The 15,780-nt window shown below is 27.9% G+C and overlaps 1 protein-coding gene and 1 long non-coding RNA gene across 2 annotated transcripts in view; one reads left to right on the plus strand and one right to left on the minus strand.

Moving 5' to 3' along the window:
- The window catches only part of LOC139427066 (uncharacterized), a 78,021-nt gene that overhangs the window by 17,367 nt on the left and 44,874 nt on the right, over window positions 1-15,780 (minus strand). Inside the window, exon 2 of the long non-coding RNA XR_011638227.1 lies at window positions 9,420-9,545. This is a non-coding gene — a long non-coding RNA (uncharacterized lncRNA). The remainder of the gene's footprint in view (window positions 1-9,419; window positions 9,546-15,780) is intronic.
- LOC107443756 (proton channel OtopLc-like) overlaps window positions 243-15,780 on the plus strand; it is a gene marked incomplete in the record, with an annotated part of 27,734 nt that continues 12,196 nt past the window's right edge. The window contains 2 exon segments of the mRNA XM_043044659.2: window positions 243-410; window positions 13,215-13,364. Coding sequence (XP_042900593.2) covers window positions 13,231-13,364 — 134 coding nt within the window.

Consider the following 15,780-nt stretch of genomic DNA (forward strand, 5'->3'; position numbering starts at 1 on the left):
ACACATGCTTTTAAAACAACAAAAAGATTTTTTTAAGAGAAGCAGTTGGAGCATCATAAGTTAAATAAACACTACGATTTAATATTATTTCCTTATAATTAATATTATTTTGAAAGAAGTTTTCTTCACTTCCTGGCAAACTAAATAATCGTGAACTTCAACAATGAACTAGTTATGTCCCGAGTGAAAATTAGGAGCAACTGTGAAGAGCCTAATTCAATAAAATTGTGTGCTTGTAGAAAGGTAGAAAAAAAGGCCGTTTTACCCTTGCAATTTATCACGTGATCTTAAATTAGTTTTATAAAGGCCACTTACAAAAAAGAAGAGGCAATTTTTCAAAGCTATGTCTCCGTTATTATTTCTGTCGACTTCAAATTCCTCAATGGTCATAACATGTTGTGATGTGCTAAGTATGTATTATTCAATTTTTTTTTTGATTTCACAATAATGAATACTTTTATTGCTTGTTATTAGTAGCTAAAATTAAAGGTAGGTATATCATTTCTAATAAATTATTCTTTAATCGAAAAACCAATGAAAATTTATCATAAATTAAATAGTAAATAGCGGTAAAACTATTGTAATCTAAGCTAATTAAAGAAATATTGATAGTTTGGAATTGAAAGGTTTCGTTTTTTTCAATAATTTTGTTTTTACTTCCCTACATTATTTAAACATTTCTTTTCAACTTAAATTAATTATTAAAGAACTCTTAAGTAAAATCTGTTTGTAAAACTAATCAATAAATCAGTAGAAGAAATAACGTTTTGGTATGAAAACTGATTAAAAAATTATTTATTAAAAGGGATTCCTTGCATTGAATTTGAACATATTTATAATTGTTAAGGGTTCTGGACGCGAGTTTTCTTAAACGGCAAAAAGTTTGTACTATTTCGAACTCATTATTCCTTCGTACTCATTATTCATTAGTTTTTACAATTTCAAGAGTTACATTCAATAATATGCTCGATATCCCACTCAGCAGTTATACTATTATTCTGATTACTATTATGCCTTGTTTTCTTTTTCCAGACTTTTGAAAATGTTATTATGTAGTTGTTTTTAATTTTAAATTACCTAAGAAATTTAAGCATCTGTTTAAAAGTTCTCAACAAATTAAATTATCAAGAATCTACTCATTGGCGTAGCACAAGGAGAAGTGGTGTACCCAATGCGAAACTTCATAGGGGCGGCAAAAACGTTAATATAAACAGTTTCTATTGTGTTACTCCGTAAATTTGAATTTATTTAAGTATAAATTATTGAAGGGCCCTACAACTGTTATGATTTATATCTTTTTCATAATTTTTTTTTTTTTTTAGTTTCTTTTCCAATTATTTTTAGAGGGCATCAAAATTAGGATAATTTTTTGCTTCTTTTTTTAAAAAAAAATTAATTTTTGGAAGTACTTAAAGAGCAGAAATTTTATATGTTTGTTTAAATAAAATATAAACAAAATTTGTTTACCTCTATATATTTTGAGAAATGTATGCTATAGTTATGTGTGCTATGCTAACTGTTTTGTATTTAATGCGTATTATGCTATTAGTAAAAAAAAAAAGTCATAAATTATTTTTCTTTTTTTAAATTTACGCTCTAAGTTAGTTATTCTTAAATTTTTTGGAGGAAATTAAATTATTGGAACACATTATTATTGGAACCCATAATTCAAATCCTTTATTAATTTTAAATGTTACTTTAAAATTAATAAATGATTTGAATTAAGCTAAATTTTCTGAAAATTATTTGAGAACTTGAAAATGTTATTTCTTGTTTCTTAAAATATTTTTTTTATTCTCAAAATCCTTACACTGGTTGTAGTTAAAACAATATTCGTTAAAAATAAGTTAGCAAAAATTTTGATAGTTATGCAAATAAAAATTTGTTCCAGGTAATAGCGATTATTCAGGTGAAACTCTCTTATTACTCATAATTGGATGGCAAACCGACAGAAAAAGAATGCAAACGATGTCAAATATTCTGTGTGCGACTCATTTTTATAATAAAATTAAAAACATTAAAATGCAATTAATAAAAATATAATTTAATTTTTAGCAAATGTATTTATTATTTAGTTTAGTGCTGACGTAAAATATCCTCAGTGGTAGACGGATGAGATAGAGTCCCCTTGCCCTTAGGCTAACAGTGGGAGGTTTTCGTGGTTTCCCTCTCCATGTAACGCAAATGCGGGTTAGATCCATCAAAAAGTTCTCCACGAAGTCAAATTTCTCCCAATGCTTGATCCAGGAGTTCCCTTGTCTTCTGGATTGGTTTTAAATTTACAGGGCTACGGAGTTGAAGATTAGTAGTAGTAAAGTCAAAATTTGGGTCTGCTGTTCAACGACGGTTATAAAATAAAAATATAAAATGTATTTATTAGAACCGTGGTTGTTCAGGAACAGAGCATTCGCCTCCCAGGNAATTAAATTATTGGAACACATTATTATTGGAACCCATAATTCAAATCCTTTATTAATTTTAAATGTTACTTTAAAATTAATAAATGATTTGAATTAAGCTAAATTTTCTGAAAATTATTTGAGAACTTGAAAATGTTATTTCTTGTTTCTTAAAATATTTTTTTTATTCTCAAAATCCTTACACTGGTTGTAGTTAAAACAATATTCGTTAAAAATAAGTTAGCAAAAATTTTGATAGTTATGCAAATAAAAATTTGTTCCAGGTAATAGCGATTATTCAGGTGAAACTCTCTTATTACTCATAATTGGATGGCAAACCGACAGAAAAAGAATGCAAACGATGTCAAATATTCTGTGTGCGACTCATTTTTATAATAAAATTAAAAAACATTTAAATGCAATTAATACTGATTCAATGTTAATAAAAATATTATTTATTTTTTAACAAATGTATTTATTATTTAGTTTAGTGCTGACGTAAAATATCCTCAGTGGTAGACGGATCATGAGATAGAGTCCCCTTGCCGTCAGGCTAACTGTGAGAGGTTTTCGTGGTTTCCCTCTTCATGTAACGCAAATGCGGGTTAGTTCCATCAAACAGTTCTCCACGAAGGCAAATTTCTCCCGATGCTTGATCCAGGAGTTTCCTTGTCTTCTGGATTGGTTTTAAAATTACAAGGCTACGGAGTTGAAGATTAGTAGTAGTAAACTCAAAATTTGGGTCTGCTGTTCAACGACGTATATAAAATAAAAATATAAAATGTATTTATTAGAACCGTGGTTGTTCAGGAGGAGAGCATTCGCTTCCCAATGAAATTCAATATTCGCCCCCCAGGTTCGAATCCTAGCAATGACTAGTCTATACGAATCCTGCACCCGATTCGCACCGACCAGAGTGCTGATAAAAAAAGAATCCTCAGTGGTACATGGATCGTGGATTAGAGACCCCTTGCCATCAGGCTAACCTTGGGAGATTTTCGGGGTTTTCCTCTCCGTGTAACGCAAATGCGGATTAGTTCTATCAAAAAGTCCTCCACAAAGGCAATTTCTTCCCAATACTTGATCCAGGAATTCCTATGTATTCTAGATTGGGTTCAAAAATACAAGGCTTCGGAGTTGATCCTTGGAAATCGTAAACTCAAAATTGGGTCAGCTGTTCAACAACGGTTATAAAATATAAAAAAATATTAAAAATGTATTTATTTCATTTTTGAAAATTAATTTCTGAATTTTACGAAAATCATGATATCATTTAAAAATAATCATGTTATTTCAAATATGCTCATGGGAGCGAACTTAAAAGGAATCTGAGTAATGTTATTATGTGTAGTAATTATATTAAACTTAATTCTCAAAATTGCTCTTAGTTCAGAACATTATACCTTTAAGTTAACTACGTAAACAGTAAGGTCAAGTGAAGTAATTTTTTAATAGTGTCTTAATTAATTCAACTACACAGTTTCCTTGTTTTCGTTCTTTTTCTTTTTTTAAAAATCATTTTGCACAGTAATGCTTGAAAAAGTTACTACAGTAAAAGCACATTACAGTAATTCTCGATACATCTCACTTCGGTATATCGCGTAATCAATATATATATCGTTACTTTTTATATCACCTAAGTAAAAATTCAAACTACTGAAAATTTTTAATGCCTCAGAATTCCAGAAATTGTAGTTTTATTTCATTAAGAAAAAATGATCATCGTTTTTTATAAAGTCATAATTTCAAGTCAAGAATTTGAGATGCCTAAAGATTTGAGAATTTGAGATGCATAAAGTCAAGAATTTGAGATGCAAAAAAAATTTTTTTTTGGCAACTGATTCAAAGTTCCCTGTTTCTTAGGATAGAAAAGTTATTTGAAAATCATTTACCGTTCTTACGTTTAAATAACAAATAATAACTGTGGAATTAAAAGTAAAATAACAATAAAATTAAGTGTTATTGCTTATTGTTATTAATTAAGTTGTCCTATATGCTATCACTCATTAATTTCAATAAACCTTCGATTTTTTAAAAAATCTTTCATAAAAAGCGAACTAAATAGAGTGCATTAATGAATTATTAATGAAGCTGTTGCTTTTAAAACGTTTAACCACTCATTTCTGCACTAATCATTAGTAAAAGAAAAAGGTAAAAATATCGTTTTAGCAAGTTATCTCTAACTTTAAATTACTGCATTATATTTTGCAAAATACATATGATGTTAGGTATATCATTAAGACACGTGTATCACTAAATGAAAATGTTTGTGTGGGTATGTTGTGACTCTGAGAGAGGTGATTCAATGTAGTTGGAATTACATTGGATTTGAAATTTTAGACAGACCAATGATTGAGTGCTTTGGATGAGGGGATCACTTATAAAAAGGGGGTTACTTATATAAAAGGGATTATTTTGACTAAGGAAAAATTTAAGCACAAAATTATGTTGTATGCTTTTAATTATGTAAAGAAATAAGTGTATTGACTTGCATTAAAGCAAAAAATTGAAGCTGAAGTTTATTAATTTGCATATTTCTTAGAAAAACTAAAACGTGGGTGTATTGAAGTTAATGAGTAATATAGTATATGTTATTGTTTGGTTATTTTACTGATACTTCCCATTCTTTTCTAACATCTCTATCCTTTTCTAACATACAATCAGAGGTTACTATTGTATTTACTTTTGATTATTTACTTTTGATCTAGTGATCGGATTTTCACGTTTTAAGATTCAATTTTACAATTAGAGGGATTAACCTTATATATGCTAATTAATTAGTGCAGATGATATTTTAAGTCACGAAATCAGACCCCAAAACGTACTTTCTCATAATTTTTTTTTCTTTGACGGATTTGGAATTTTGATCCTTGAAAATATGCTGGTTAGTCGCTACCTAAAAAATATGATTCCTATAGTTTAATCAGGAGAAAGATCAAAAGTTTGAACCTCTTAATGTTAATTCCACTTTTTGGATCTTTCACCATATCTTCAAAACTAATGAAGTGAAGCAAACAACTTTTACATGCCATTATAAAGCATGCTTATTCAAAGATAAAAATATTTATAATTATTTAATATTTATTATTATTTATTTTAGTAATGAGCTGAAAGTTTGAATTTAAAGGTATAAAATAAATTGCACAATTTTAATCTTCGTAGATTTAAGCGACAAAATCCAAAATTTGAAAAGTCGATTAGTTTATTTAAAATAAATATTTAAAAATACGACTTCTTTGAGATTATGAAGTCTACAAATAGTAAAAGTATCATTGAGGATTTCAAACTTCCGAAATTTCTCCCTCCTAAATTATGGAGCCATATTTTATAGATTGAGGCTGATTGAAAAATAAATGCTTAAAAATACGACTTCTTCGAGATTATGACGTCTACAAATAGTAAAAGTATCATTGAGGGGTACAAACTTCCGAAATTTCTCCCTCCTAAATTTTGGAGCCATATTTTATAGATTGAGGCTGATTGGAAAATAAATGCTTAAAAATACGACTTCTTTGAGATTATGACGTCTACATATAGTAAAAGTATCATTGAGGGGTACAAACTTCCGAAATTTCTCCCTCCTAAATTTTGGAGCCATATTTTATAGATTGAGGCTGATTGGAAAATAAATGCTTAAAAATACGACTTCTTCGAGATTTTGAAGTCTACAAATAGTAAACGTATCATTGAGGGATCCAAACTTTCAAAATTTCTCCCTCCTAAATTTTGGAATCATATTTTCTAGATTGAGGTTTCCCCTATGCTAAGGGCTTAAGAGTCAAGATTCCGAGTGCCATCGCATAAAAAATTACATTTTAATCATAAAAAGTACGTTTTTGTGGATCTCATATATTAAATTAAAATATTGTCTAATCTAATTAATTGGCGAAAATCCGATGATTAGATCCAAAGTTTTTCATTTTGTTTGCTTTTTTCATCTTGCTAATTGTAAACCCAAACTGAACGTGAGTTTTTCTTATGATTAGAGGCGGTTTCTTATTAATGACATGGTGATATGTTTAGCTACCTTTTAACCCGTTAACCCCGGTACATAATGTTAGCTACCTTTTTTTTGAGGCTTTTGTGTTATTTCCTAATAAACTTTTTTTTTTTTGAAGAATTGTCACATAGAGATTGGTTAGTCAGAATAGATAAAATAGCAATAAATAAATGGAAAGTCTTATTTTTAAATTTTTTTTTTAAATTGGTAATTTATTTGTCACTTTATATATCGTCTGAATTAATGGAATTGGCTTCGTTTGTTTATAAAATAATATCTAAATGTTGGACTCATTTTTTATTTCATATTAATTGAAATTAAACCATTTCCTTTTGTTTCATATCACATCTTTATTGTAAAAGGCTTAGGATAAAACATAAATAACTAAATTTAGTACTTTGAAGGTACAAAATTGTTTGTGTAAAAAGTTAGTTATAAAGTTCATATTTGTGTGCAACAAAATATTTTCCTCGATGCTCTTCAATATTATTTTTCAGCTGATGAATAATTTAATTTCATATTTTTTATTGTACTCTACTTAGTTTTTCATTACTTTTTTTATTATTCTAGTTTTTTAACATTTTTGATGTATTTCGAAAAAAAAATTATTATATTTTCTGTTATAAATGATGTTTCGATAAATGCTTCAAGCTAAAACTTCATAAATATTTCAAATATCAAACTTTTTTGACTGGTATAGGATTTCACATAATTTACAAGATTTTCAAAATCATGAAATTTATATTTTTATCGAATAATTGATGTTCTGGGAAACATATTATGGGCACAAATGGGAACAGTTAAAATTAATTTATGTGGGAAAATTATGCTCTAAATTAAAAATATTTTTTTCTGATACCGTAATTCCTCAGTAAGCGCTGAATTACAACAACTTGTATTTAGTCTGTTAAAAAAAATTCCGAATAACTTTTAGTCTAATGAACGGATATACATGTATTAAGATGCATTCTAAATGGGAAAGAAATGTTTTAATAACCAGACGAAAAAAACGCCTTTTCTTGAAATAAATATTTTATTTTGACAGATTTGAACTTTTCAGCCTCAAATACGGGTTACTTCAATCGGGAAAATAAGGTCTTAATAGCTTACCTTATTATCGAATTCTTATGAAAGGTTAAAAGTTTAGATCCTTAATGTTACTTTTATAGATAGCGATTTTCTTTTCAATCTCTAAAACTAATCACGCAAATTTTAAAAATATTGCACAAGTTTGAAACTCATTTACCCAAATGGATTTAATAAAAAATTTAATAGTTATAAAAATTTCGAATAGTAATTTTTTAAGTATTTTCAACTTCTTACGCTGTGTAATTGTGAAGAACAAAATCCAAATTTTGAATAAAGTAAGTTAAATACCCTCCAAGAAATAAAAATCAAAAATGCGATTTTATTATTTTAGGTAAGAAGGTTTTGTTCGTTCAAATTTTCTCGAATAAGTGAATTTTCTCTTAAAGCTCCGAAAAGTTTGCTTACTGACTTGATAAGAAGCGTAACATTTAAATCACAGATGCANTTTTTTTTTTTGCGGGAACTAAAATTCCATGACCTCTTATAGACGTTTACCATGTTTGATGACATTTGGTCGAGTAGTTTTATTTTTATAGCCATTTCAAAGTGGAACTTTAATTATAAAGACCCTGTATTTTTTAAGTATTTTCAACTTCTCACGCTGTGTAATTGTGAAGAACAAAATTCTAATTTTGAATAAAGTAAGTTAAATACCCAACAAGAAATAAAAAATGCGATTTTATTATTTTAGGTAAGAAGGTCCTGTTCGTTCAAATTTTCTCGAAAAGTGAATTTTCTCTTAAAGCTCCGAAAGGTTTGCTTACTGACTTGATAAGAAGCGTTACATTTAAATCACAGATGTAATGAGAAAAAAAAATTTTAAAGAAAAATTTAAATGTTAAAATACATCATTTTTTACATCATCAAAATATATCATTTTTTATTTTATTTTTTAGAATATAACTGCTAATGTTAATGCAAGTTTCCTGCTGTCACGTAACTGACGCTACATTTTTACAACAAATGGCTTTCAAATCAAACTAGCATATTTTGAATAATTCTAATATTCTCTCTTATATATTGGATAAACGAATTCGAATTGAAATAATGACCTATCTATTATTTGTGACAGAAATCTTAAGACAATTAGAATTCATAATTAAATTATTTTCCTGCTGTCACGTAACTGACACTACATTTTTACAATAAATGGCTTTCAAATCAAAATAGCATATTTTGAATAATTCTAATATTCTCTCTTATATCTTGGATAAACGAATTCGAATTGAAATAACGACCTATCTATTATTTGCGACAGAAATCTTAGTTAGGACAATTAGAATTTACAATTAAATTATTTTCCTGCTGTCAAGTAACTGACACTACATTTTTACAACAAATGGCTTTCAAATCAAAATAGTAGATTTAGAATAATTCTAATATTCTCTCTTATATATTGGATAAACGAATTCGAATTGAAATAATGACCTATCTATTATTTGTGTCAGAAATCTTACTTAGGACAATTAGAATTTACAATTAAATTATTTTCCTGCTATCACGTAACTGACACCATATTTTTACAAAAAATGGCTTTCAAATCAAAATAGCATATTTTGAATATTTCTAATATTCTCTCTTATATATTGGATAAACTAGTTCGAATTGAAATAACAACCTATCTATTATTTGTGGCAGAAATCTTAGTTAGGACAATTAGAATTTACAATTAAATACTTGGTGGGTCATTTCATATATGTTCCCTCGATTTATTATAGATTGACAACTCTTATATATCTAAAGAACTATCTATTAATTGTGATGGAAATCTAAATTATAACAATTAACATTTGCAATTATATTCCTGATGGGTAAGTGCGTACGTTCCCTCTGTTTATAGGTTGACAATTCCTATATATCTAAAAAGTTTTTAAAGTAAAAAAGTTTTGAAAAAGAAAGGAAGTAAGATAAATGATATAACAATTCATTACCGTAACGCAGATTTCTCAGTTGGCTCTAATTTTTGTTCCTTCGCTTTGAGTAGAACTCATTAATGTTATATTTTCAGATGACAAGACGTTGTCCTCAACAGCGATTAACATTTGAATGCATTTATCCTAAAGAGAAAATGATAAAGTAAATTAATTTCGTTGTGCATTTCCAATTAATCAATTTATATCATTGTTTATTACCAGGGATAGGATTTTAATGATAAATGCATTTTTTTTTTTACTTCATAGAGCATGAATCTGTGTTCTTTTTTTCACTTTTTAGGTTTTTATTTCTTTCCTCAATCATTTCTTATGAATTTTGTATGATATTTTTCATTTCAACAGCAGTTGCTTGTGAATTTTGCTTTCTAATTAGCATAAAGTTTGCATTGCTAGGCGTTTGTGCTGAACAAAGTTTTTCAAGATATATTTAATTTGCTTTTGGACAATAGGTATATATTTTTACTATAATTTGAAGAACATTAAAAACATATAATAAAATTGAGTTCAGATGTAATAAAATTGAGTTCTTAGTTTTTTAATAGCTCTTAAAATTTTTCCAGTTTAGAACAAAAAAAAGAAGAATTTTTGTGTTTTTAATTTCTGGATGATTTTGTAAATTCTACATAGATAATTTGGTCTGGCTGATATATGTAGTATTTATTTTCATTCTAATATCTAATAATTAGGACATACTTATCATATTATTATCTGAAATTCAATTTTCTTTTTGTAATTAAAATATTATGTTCTTTATAATAACAACACCGGAGACCAAATTTTTTGTTGCATTTATTCAAATACTAGATATTGTTTTATTCCGATGTGGGGATTTCAAATCTGTAATAAGTTTTGCTGCTAAAACTCCAGATATTTTTAAATGACATTTTTAGTCTATTTTTTTTAAATGTACAAGTTTAAAAACATTATATACATAAACGTTATACACGTTATAAACGTTAAACACGTCACATAAATGATGCGTCAAACTTCTAGGGGAGTTAGGGCACATCATCTGGATTTAAATTGTCGATTATCCTTCCGATTGTGACTTATTATCCTTGACCTATTATCTTTCTCTATTACGACCTGTTCAGAACCCCACGATTACCCATAGCGGCGTATAGCGATATTTTCGGGCATAGTTTCTATGTAGTTTTAATCCTGATGGCCTATTTTAACTCCCCTAGAAGTTTGTCAAAACATTTATGAGATTCCTTGATATATACAGGGTGGTCCCGAATTCATGGTACAAACTTTAATGGTAGGTACAGGACATTGTAACAATGATTTATTGTATAGGAATGTATAGTCGCAAGTGACGCGGTGAGGCGTAAACAGGGGAAATAAAAGGAAAGAGAAATGGAGTGATCGGTTGGTATCATTGCCGGTAGAGGGCAGTAGATGTCTAGCCGCAGTGGAAAATGATGCATCGCAGTAGGGAAAAGCGCCATTCACAATTGTGCTGCCGTAGACGATGGGTGACTTTACGTATGCAGAAAAAGCAGACATGCATTACATGTACGGCCGTGCAAATGGTAACGGCAGAGCTGCGTTACGAATGTATCGCGCGGAGTATCCTGATCGACGAATGCCGGATCATAGAATTTTTNACTTCAAATATATATGTATATATATATATACATACGATATGACCATTTCGATAAAAAATAGACAAAAAATGCCATTTTAAATAAAAACTGGTGCTCAGAGAGCGAAACTAATCGAAGATTTTAAATTAACGATACTAAAGTATCTAAGATCTGTTAAAAAAAAATGTAGTACAACCGAAAATGTTAAAAAAAGGGGGAGGGGAAGAAAAAAATGTTCCCCAGTGTTGTAAAGTTTCTTTTTATGACAAAAATGTCAAATTAAAAGCTCAAACTCAAAACCACTCTCAGCGCATAAATATATAGTAAAATTTAGTAAAACTTAGCGGAGCTCGAGCCGGAGCTTTATCTTATTATCTGGGAGCAGAGCAGGAGCATCAAAAAATTTTCGGCTCCGGATCCCAGGTCACTATGATTTAATGTTAAATTGTTATTAAAAAACTACGAAAGTTTTTTTTTTACTTGTCACATTAGGAAAATGCTTTCAGTAATAAAATTAAGGTGTTTTTCTAGTACCAACTACCTGGATTTTCTAGATTACCACAAATCTTTGTTTTCTGAACTCACGTGACCACAATATAAAATAACAGGCGTTGTTTTCTTTGACCTAAATTCATTGTTGAATTAAATGATCTAGTATGTCGATTGTGTTTTCTACTAACAGTTAAGAGTCAATTTAAAATTTAGACTGAAGTCTGTTATTTGGGATCTGAAATGTGTGGGCGGGTCTTTTGAAGGTTGATTCAATTTCAAAACAGGACTTTCTTTTTCGGTTTCTTTCCTTTGATGCCGTTTAAGATGGAAGAAAGCCAAAACACTTCCTGATTAACTATTAGTTGTTTGCAAAAACTCAAGGAGAAATCTTGAAACATGGAACTGTCATTTCTTAAAAAATTAAATCCATATTTTATAATCTTTATTACAATTAAATTTAACTAACAAATATACAACCAAATAAGATTACCTAATTTGCCACTTTTATATTACGTAAAAATTTACCAAAGTTTTTGTGGAATTGAAGATTGGTGTTAACCTCAGAGTTATGTTATTTATAATTTTGATAATATTTATATATTTATTGATCTGTGAAAATTCAAAGTGGTCCAACTAGGTTTTCTACCGTTAAACCAACAATTTATTTGAATAGTGGTTCAACACTACCTTGTTCATTTTCAGATATAGAGATTCTAATACATCTTAAGATTGATCTTAAAATCTTCACAAGGTCCTTCCTCTCCCCACCGAACCCAACAGTTGAAGGGGTGGGGATATTCTAAATATGTTTCTAATAATTTTAATTTATTTTTCACAAATAAACTAATGTTGGATATTTACTCTTCTAGGCAATATTTTTCGATGCATGCAAAATGTAATTCCGTCACCCAATCTCAAAATAATGCCAACACAATTCTGCAATCAAAAGTTTTTGATGGGTAGTTAAATAGTATACAGTTGCCTGTTTTTAGATTTTTGATATGTATTTTTTGTTTTTATGCAACAAACTTTAAAAGAATTTTTTAACGTTACCCAAATCGGTTTTCATCAGTTTAAACTGTAATAAAATTAGATTTTGAAAAATCTGAAATCCTATAAACGTGTAGCTATTACTATTATAAATGCGTATTTATTAATTATTTACTCAAAACCACAAAATGCATAATTTTATTGCCTTAAAATTTTGAGGAAAAATTCATAGAATTTCTAAAAATTATCGAGTGCTATTTCTCTTACTCTAATAAAGTGGTCCCTTTATTTTCTACTTTTTTTCGAAAGGTACTGCTGTCTAATAAAACAATATAATCAAAAGTTTGTTAAGTGCAAAAAAATACCGAGAAAAAACAATTTAAAAATTTAGCCAAAAATCCAAGGTGGAGGAGACAGTGGCCTCTTAAAGCACAATGAGGGTATTGTTTTTCATGCCTTGTCTGACTTATGGTGGAAGTGTACTAATTTCAAAATGAAATGATTTGTATGTGCATGAAGTTAGATTAATTTCATTATTTCAATATGTGGAGTTTGATCACTATTAAAATAAGTCCTTAATTTTTACTCAATATTTCTCTGAATTTTTCTGTACTCGATCAAAAAGTGTAATGTGATAAAAATATAGAGAAAATTATACATTATTTTTTTTATTAGGAAATTCTATTAAGATTATATTTAACCTATAAATAATGTTATTTAGATAAAGACTGAGAATCATGGCATCGCAAGAAACAGAGTTGTGTGTTGGTGGGGATCAAAAAAACGATCAAAAGAATGTTTTCATAGTGGATCCTGGAAAGCAAAACAATGATCATGATGAAAACAGTATTGAGGGTATGACGTCTGAAAGGTAATTTGTTTAAGTGAATAATCAACTATAATTCTGAATATATCATGTGGTGATTATTCTGATTTAAAAATTTAAAAAAAGTTACTTCTTGTGTAAAAATTTTAATTTCATGATTTTGTTTGAGTATTCTGAATTAAAAATGTTGTGATCGTTAGTAAAAATACTTCAGAGAAAAAAGATTCCTCGAAAGATCCTTCCAAGTACTGAGCTGAAAGATTTTTGGGATTCAAAATTTCATGAATTTTCTTCAGAATTTAAAAAAAAATTTTGAATTGTGCGTACTACTCAAATTTAAAATTATATTTTTCTGTAGAACAAAGGGGGCTAGTATCATTACAATTTTATATATAAACAGGACTACCTCACTTTCTACCCTTTTTGGAAAGGTTTTTTATAGTGGTAGCTAAGATTATGCAAGTTATATCTTTGTTTTGTAAATTTGATTTAAAGTTATTTTCCGCACCACTGCATGTAAATTATTTAAATATTCATATGAAACGTTACTTTTTTCAGTTCTCTCATGGTGAGGCTCTTAAAGTTTTGACAAAATTACCGAAAACTCTGAAAGTGTTAGTTTTTAAATATCTACCACTCTATAAATTATTCTACAGAAAGCGTAGTAGTTGGCAGCCCTGTATAAGCAAAAAAAAGTTTACTCATAATCATTTTGAACATATCCTATAAATTTTTTATTATTACTTGAACGTTTATCTTTATTTTGAATAAATTCCACAAAAAAATAGGGACGAATACTTTTCGAATATTTTTTTAATGTGTTTGTCCACAAATTTTCTGCTCTGATCCATGACATACGAATAGTGAGGACAATAGTCATGAAATTTATAATCTAATTAGTTGTTGCTTATAAAAAAGCAAGTAAAACTAAAATGAAACTTATTTCAACATAAAATATTATCTTGGATAAATAATCTTAACAATAGTTATTCCAATAACTGTTGAATTTTAACAAGTGATAAATTATTATTAACAATGACACCATAATATCGAATATATTAAAAACACTTCGTAAAACAAGCTACTGCAATAGAAACTTATTTTTAGTATTTATATAGTAGAGAAAATATTGTCTTATTAAGTCAAATTTAGTTTTATTCTCTTAAGTAGTTTGAAAAACCAATATTAAATGTCCTCAACGTTTCAAAACAAAAATCTAATTTTTTTTTTCGAGTACTTGACACCGTTTCTTCTTTTTCTTATTTAAAAGGATTAATTTGAATTCAAATAAGACTCGCTTTTTACTTTTTAATTTTTATTTTGAGGGGACATTTTTCATGAAGTACGTTATAAATATTGAATTTACATAGTGAGAAAGGAACTCTCCCTTTATTTATCTCTTCTTGATCATTTAATAGTCACGAATTTGTTTGGGATGAAGGATAAAGGATTATTTTTACAATTTCCTGCAAGGAGCCAGAGAGGTTAAAAAAAACTCTAAAAAAGAGCAGTGATAGAAAAAAAGAACCATTTTGCGTAATCACCTGCAATGATAACAGGGTAGAGTCATTGGAATTTCGAAAGTTAACTTTAAAAACTGTTAAAAAATTTTAAAAAATTCAGCGGTAATTAATATTTTGAATAGAAATCAAATAAGCTTAAAACACGTTAAAGCATTAGTATTTCATAAATTTTGCATTTTGTAAGAACTAATTGAATTTAAAAAACAAAAAAAATATATGGAAAGAAATTATTTGAAAAATCAATTAAAACTTTATAAAATTAAACTAATTTAGGAAACAAATATCTTAATAAGCGATATATTGTTAATACATATTATTATCATAGAAAGTTTAACAATGGCTTGTCCTCTGTAGTTCTACAACTATGTGGCCACATTAGCTCGGTGGAGTTATTTGTTGATGTAAGCTTATCGTTAATTTAACAAAAGGCAAATCAAAATTGTTTTTTTTAAAATATGTAATAGGCATATTCATAAGTAACATAATAATAAAAGTAGTTTTCAAAATGCGTAATAAGTATGCTCATGAATACTATTTTATTATTTGAAACAGAGAATGAAAATTGTATAAAATAACAATCAAAGAAAATGAAGAGTTTATTTTTTTCATCCTGAAACAATTGTTTTTTAATTCGCTATTTAACAATCAAGTGTGTTGTTAGGCAGCTGCATAGTAAAATATAACACAATTTTGTTAATCTGCCTGAAGTTGTAGTGAAAGTTAAGAAAAATTTCTGAGTTAGTAATAAATAATAGAAGTATTTTAGCTGTCCACAATTACAGCAGATTCAACACTCCTTCCCATCTATGTAAAAAAAAATTAAAATTTTTATAAATTTCATGAGGAATTAGCAAGCAAAAAAATAAATAAGTAAATAAATAAAACTATTATGTTTTTTTAGTTAGTTTGTTTTTAGTTAAGTTTGTATCAATATATAT

The sequence above is a fragment of the Parasteatoda tepidariorum genome, chromosome X1 (assembly GCF_043381705.1).
Source record: "Parasteatoda tepidariorum isolate YZ-2023 chromosome X1, CAS_Ptep_4.0, whole genome shotgun sequence".
Classification (NCBI taxonomy): domain Eukaryota; kingdom Metazoa; phylum Arthropoda; class Arachnida; order Araneae; family Theridiidae; genus Parasteatoda; species Parasteatoda tepidariorum.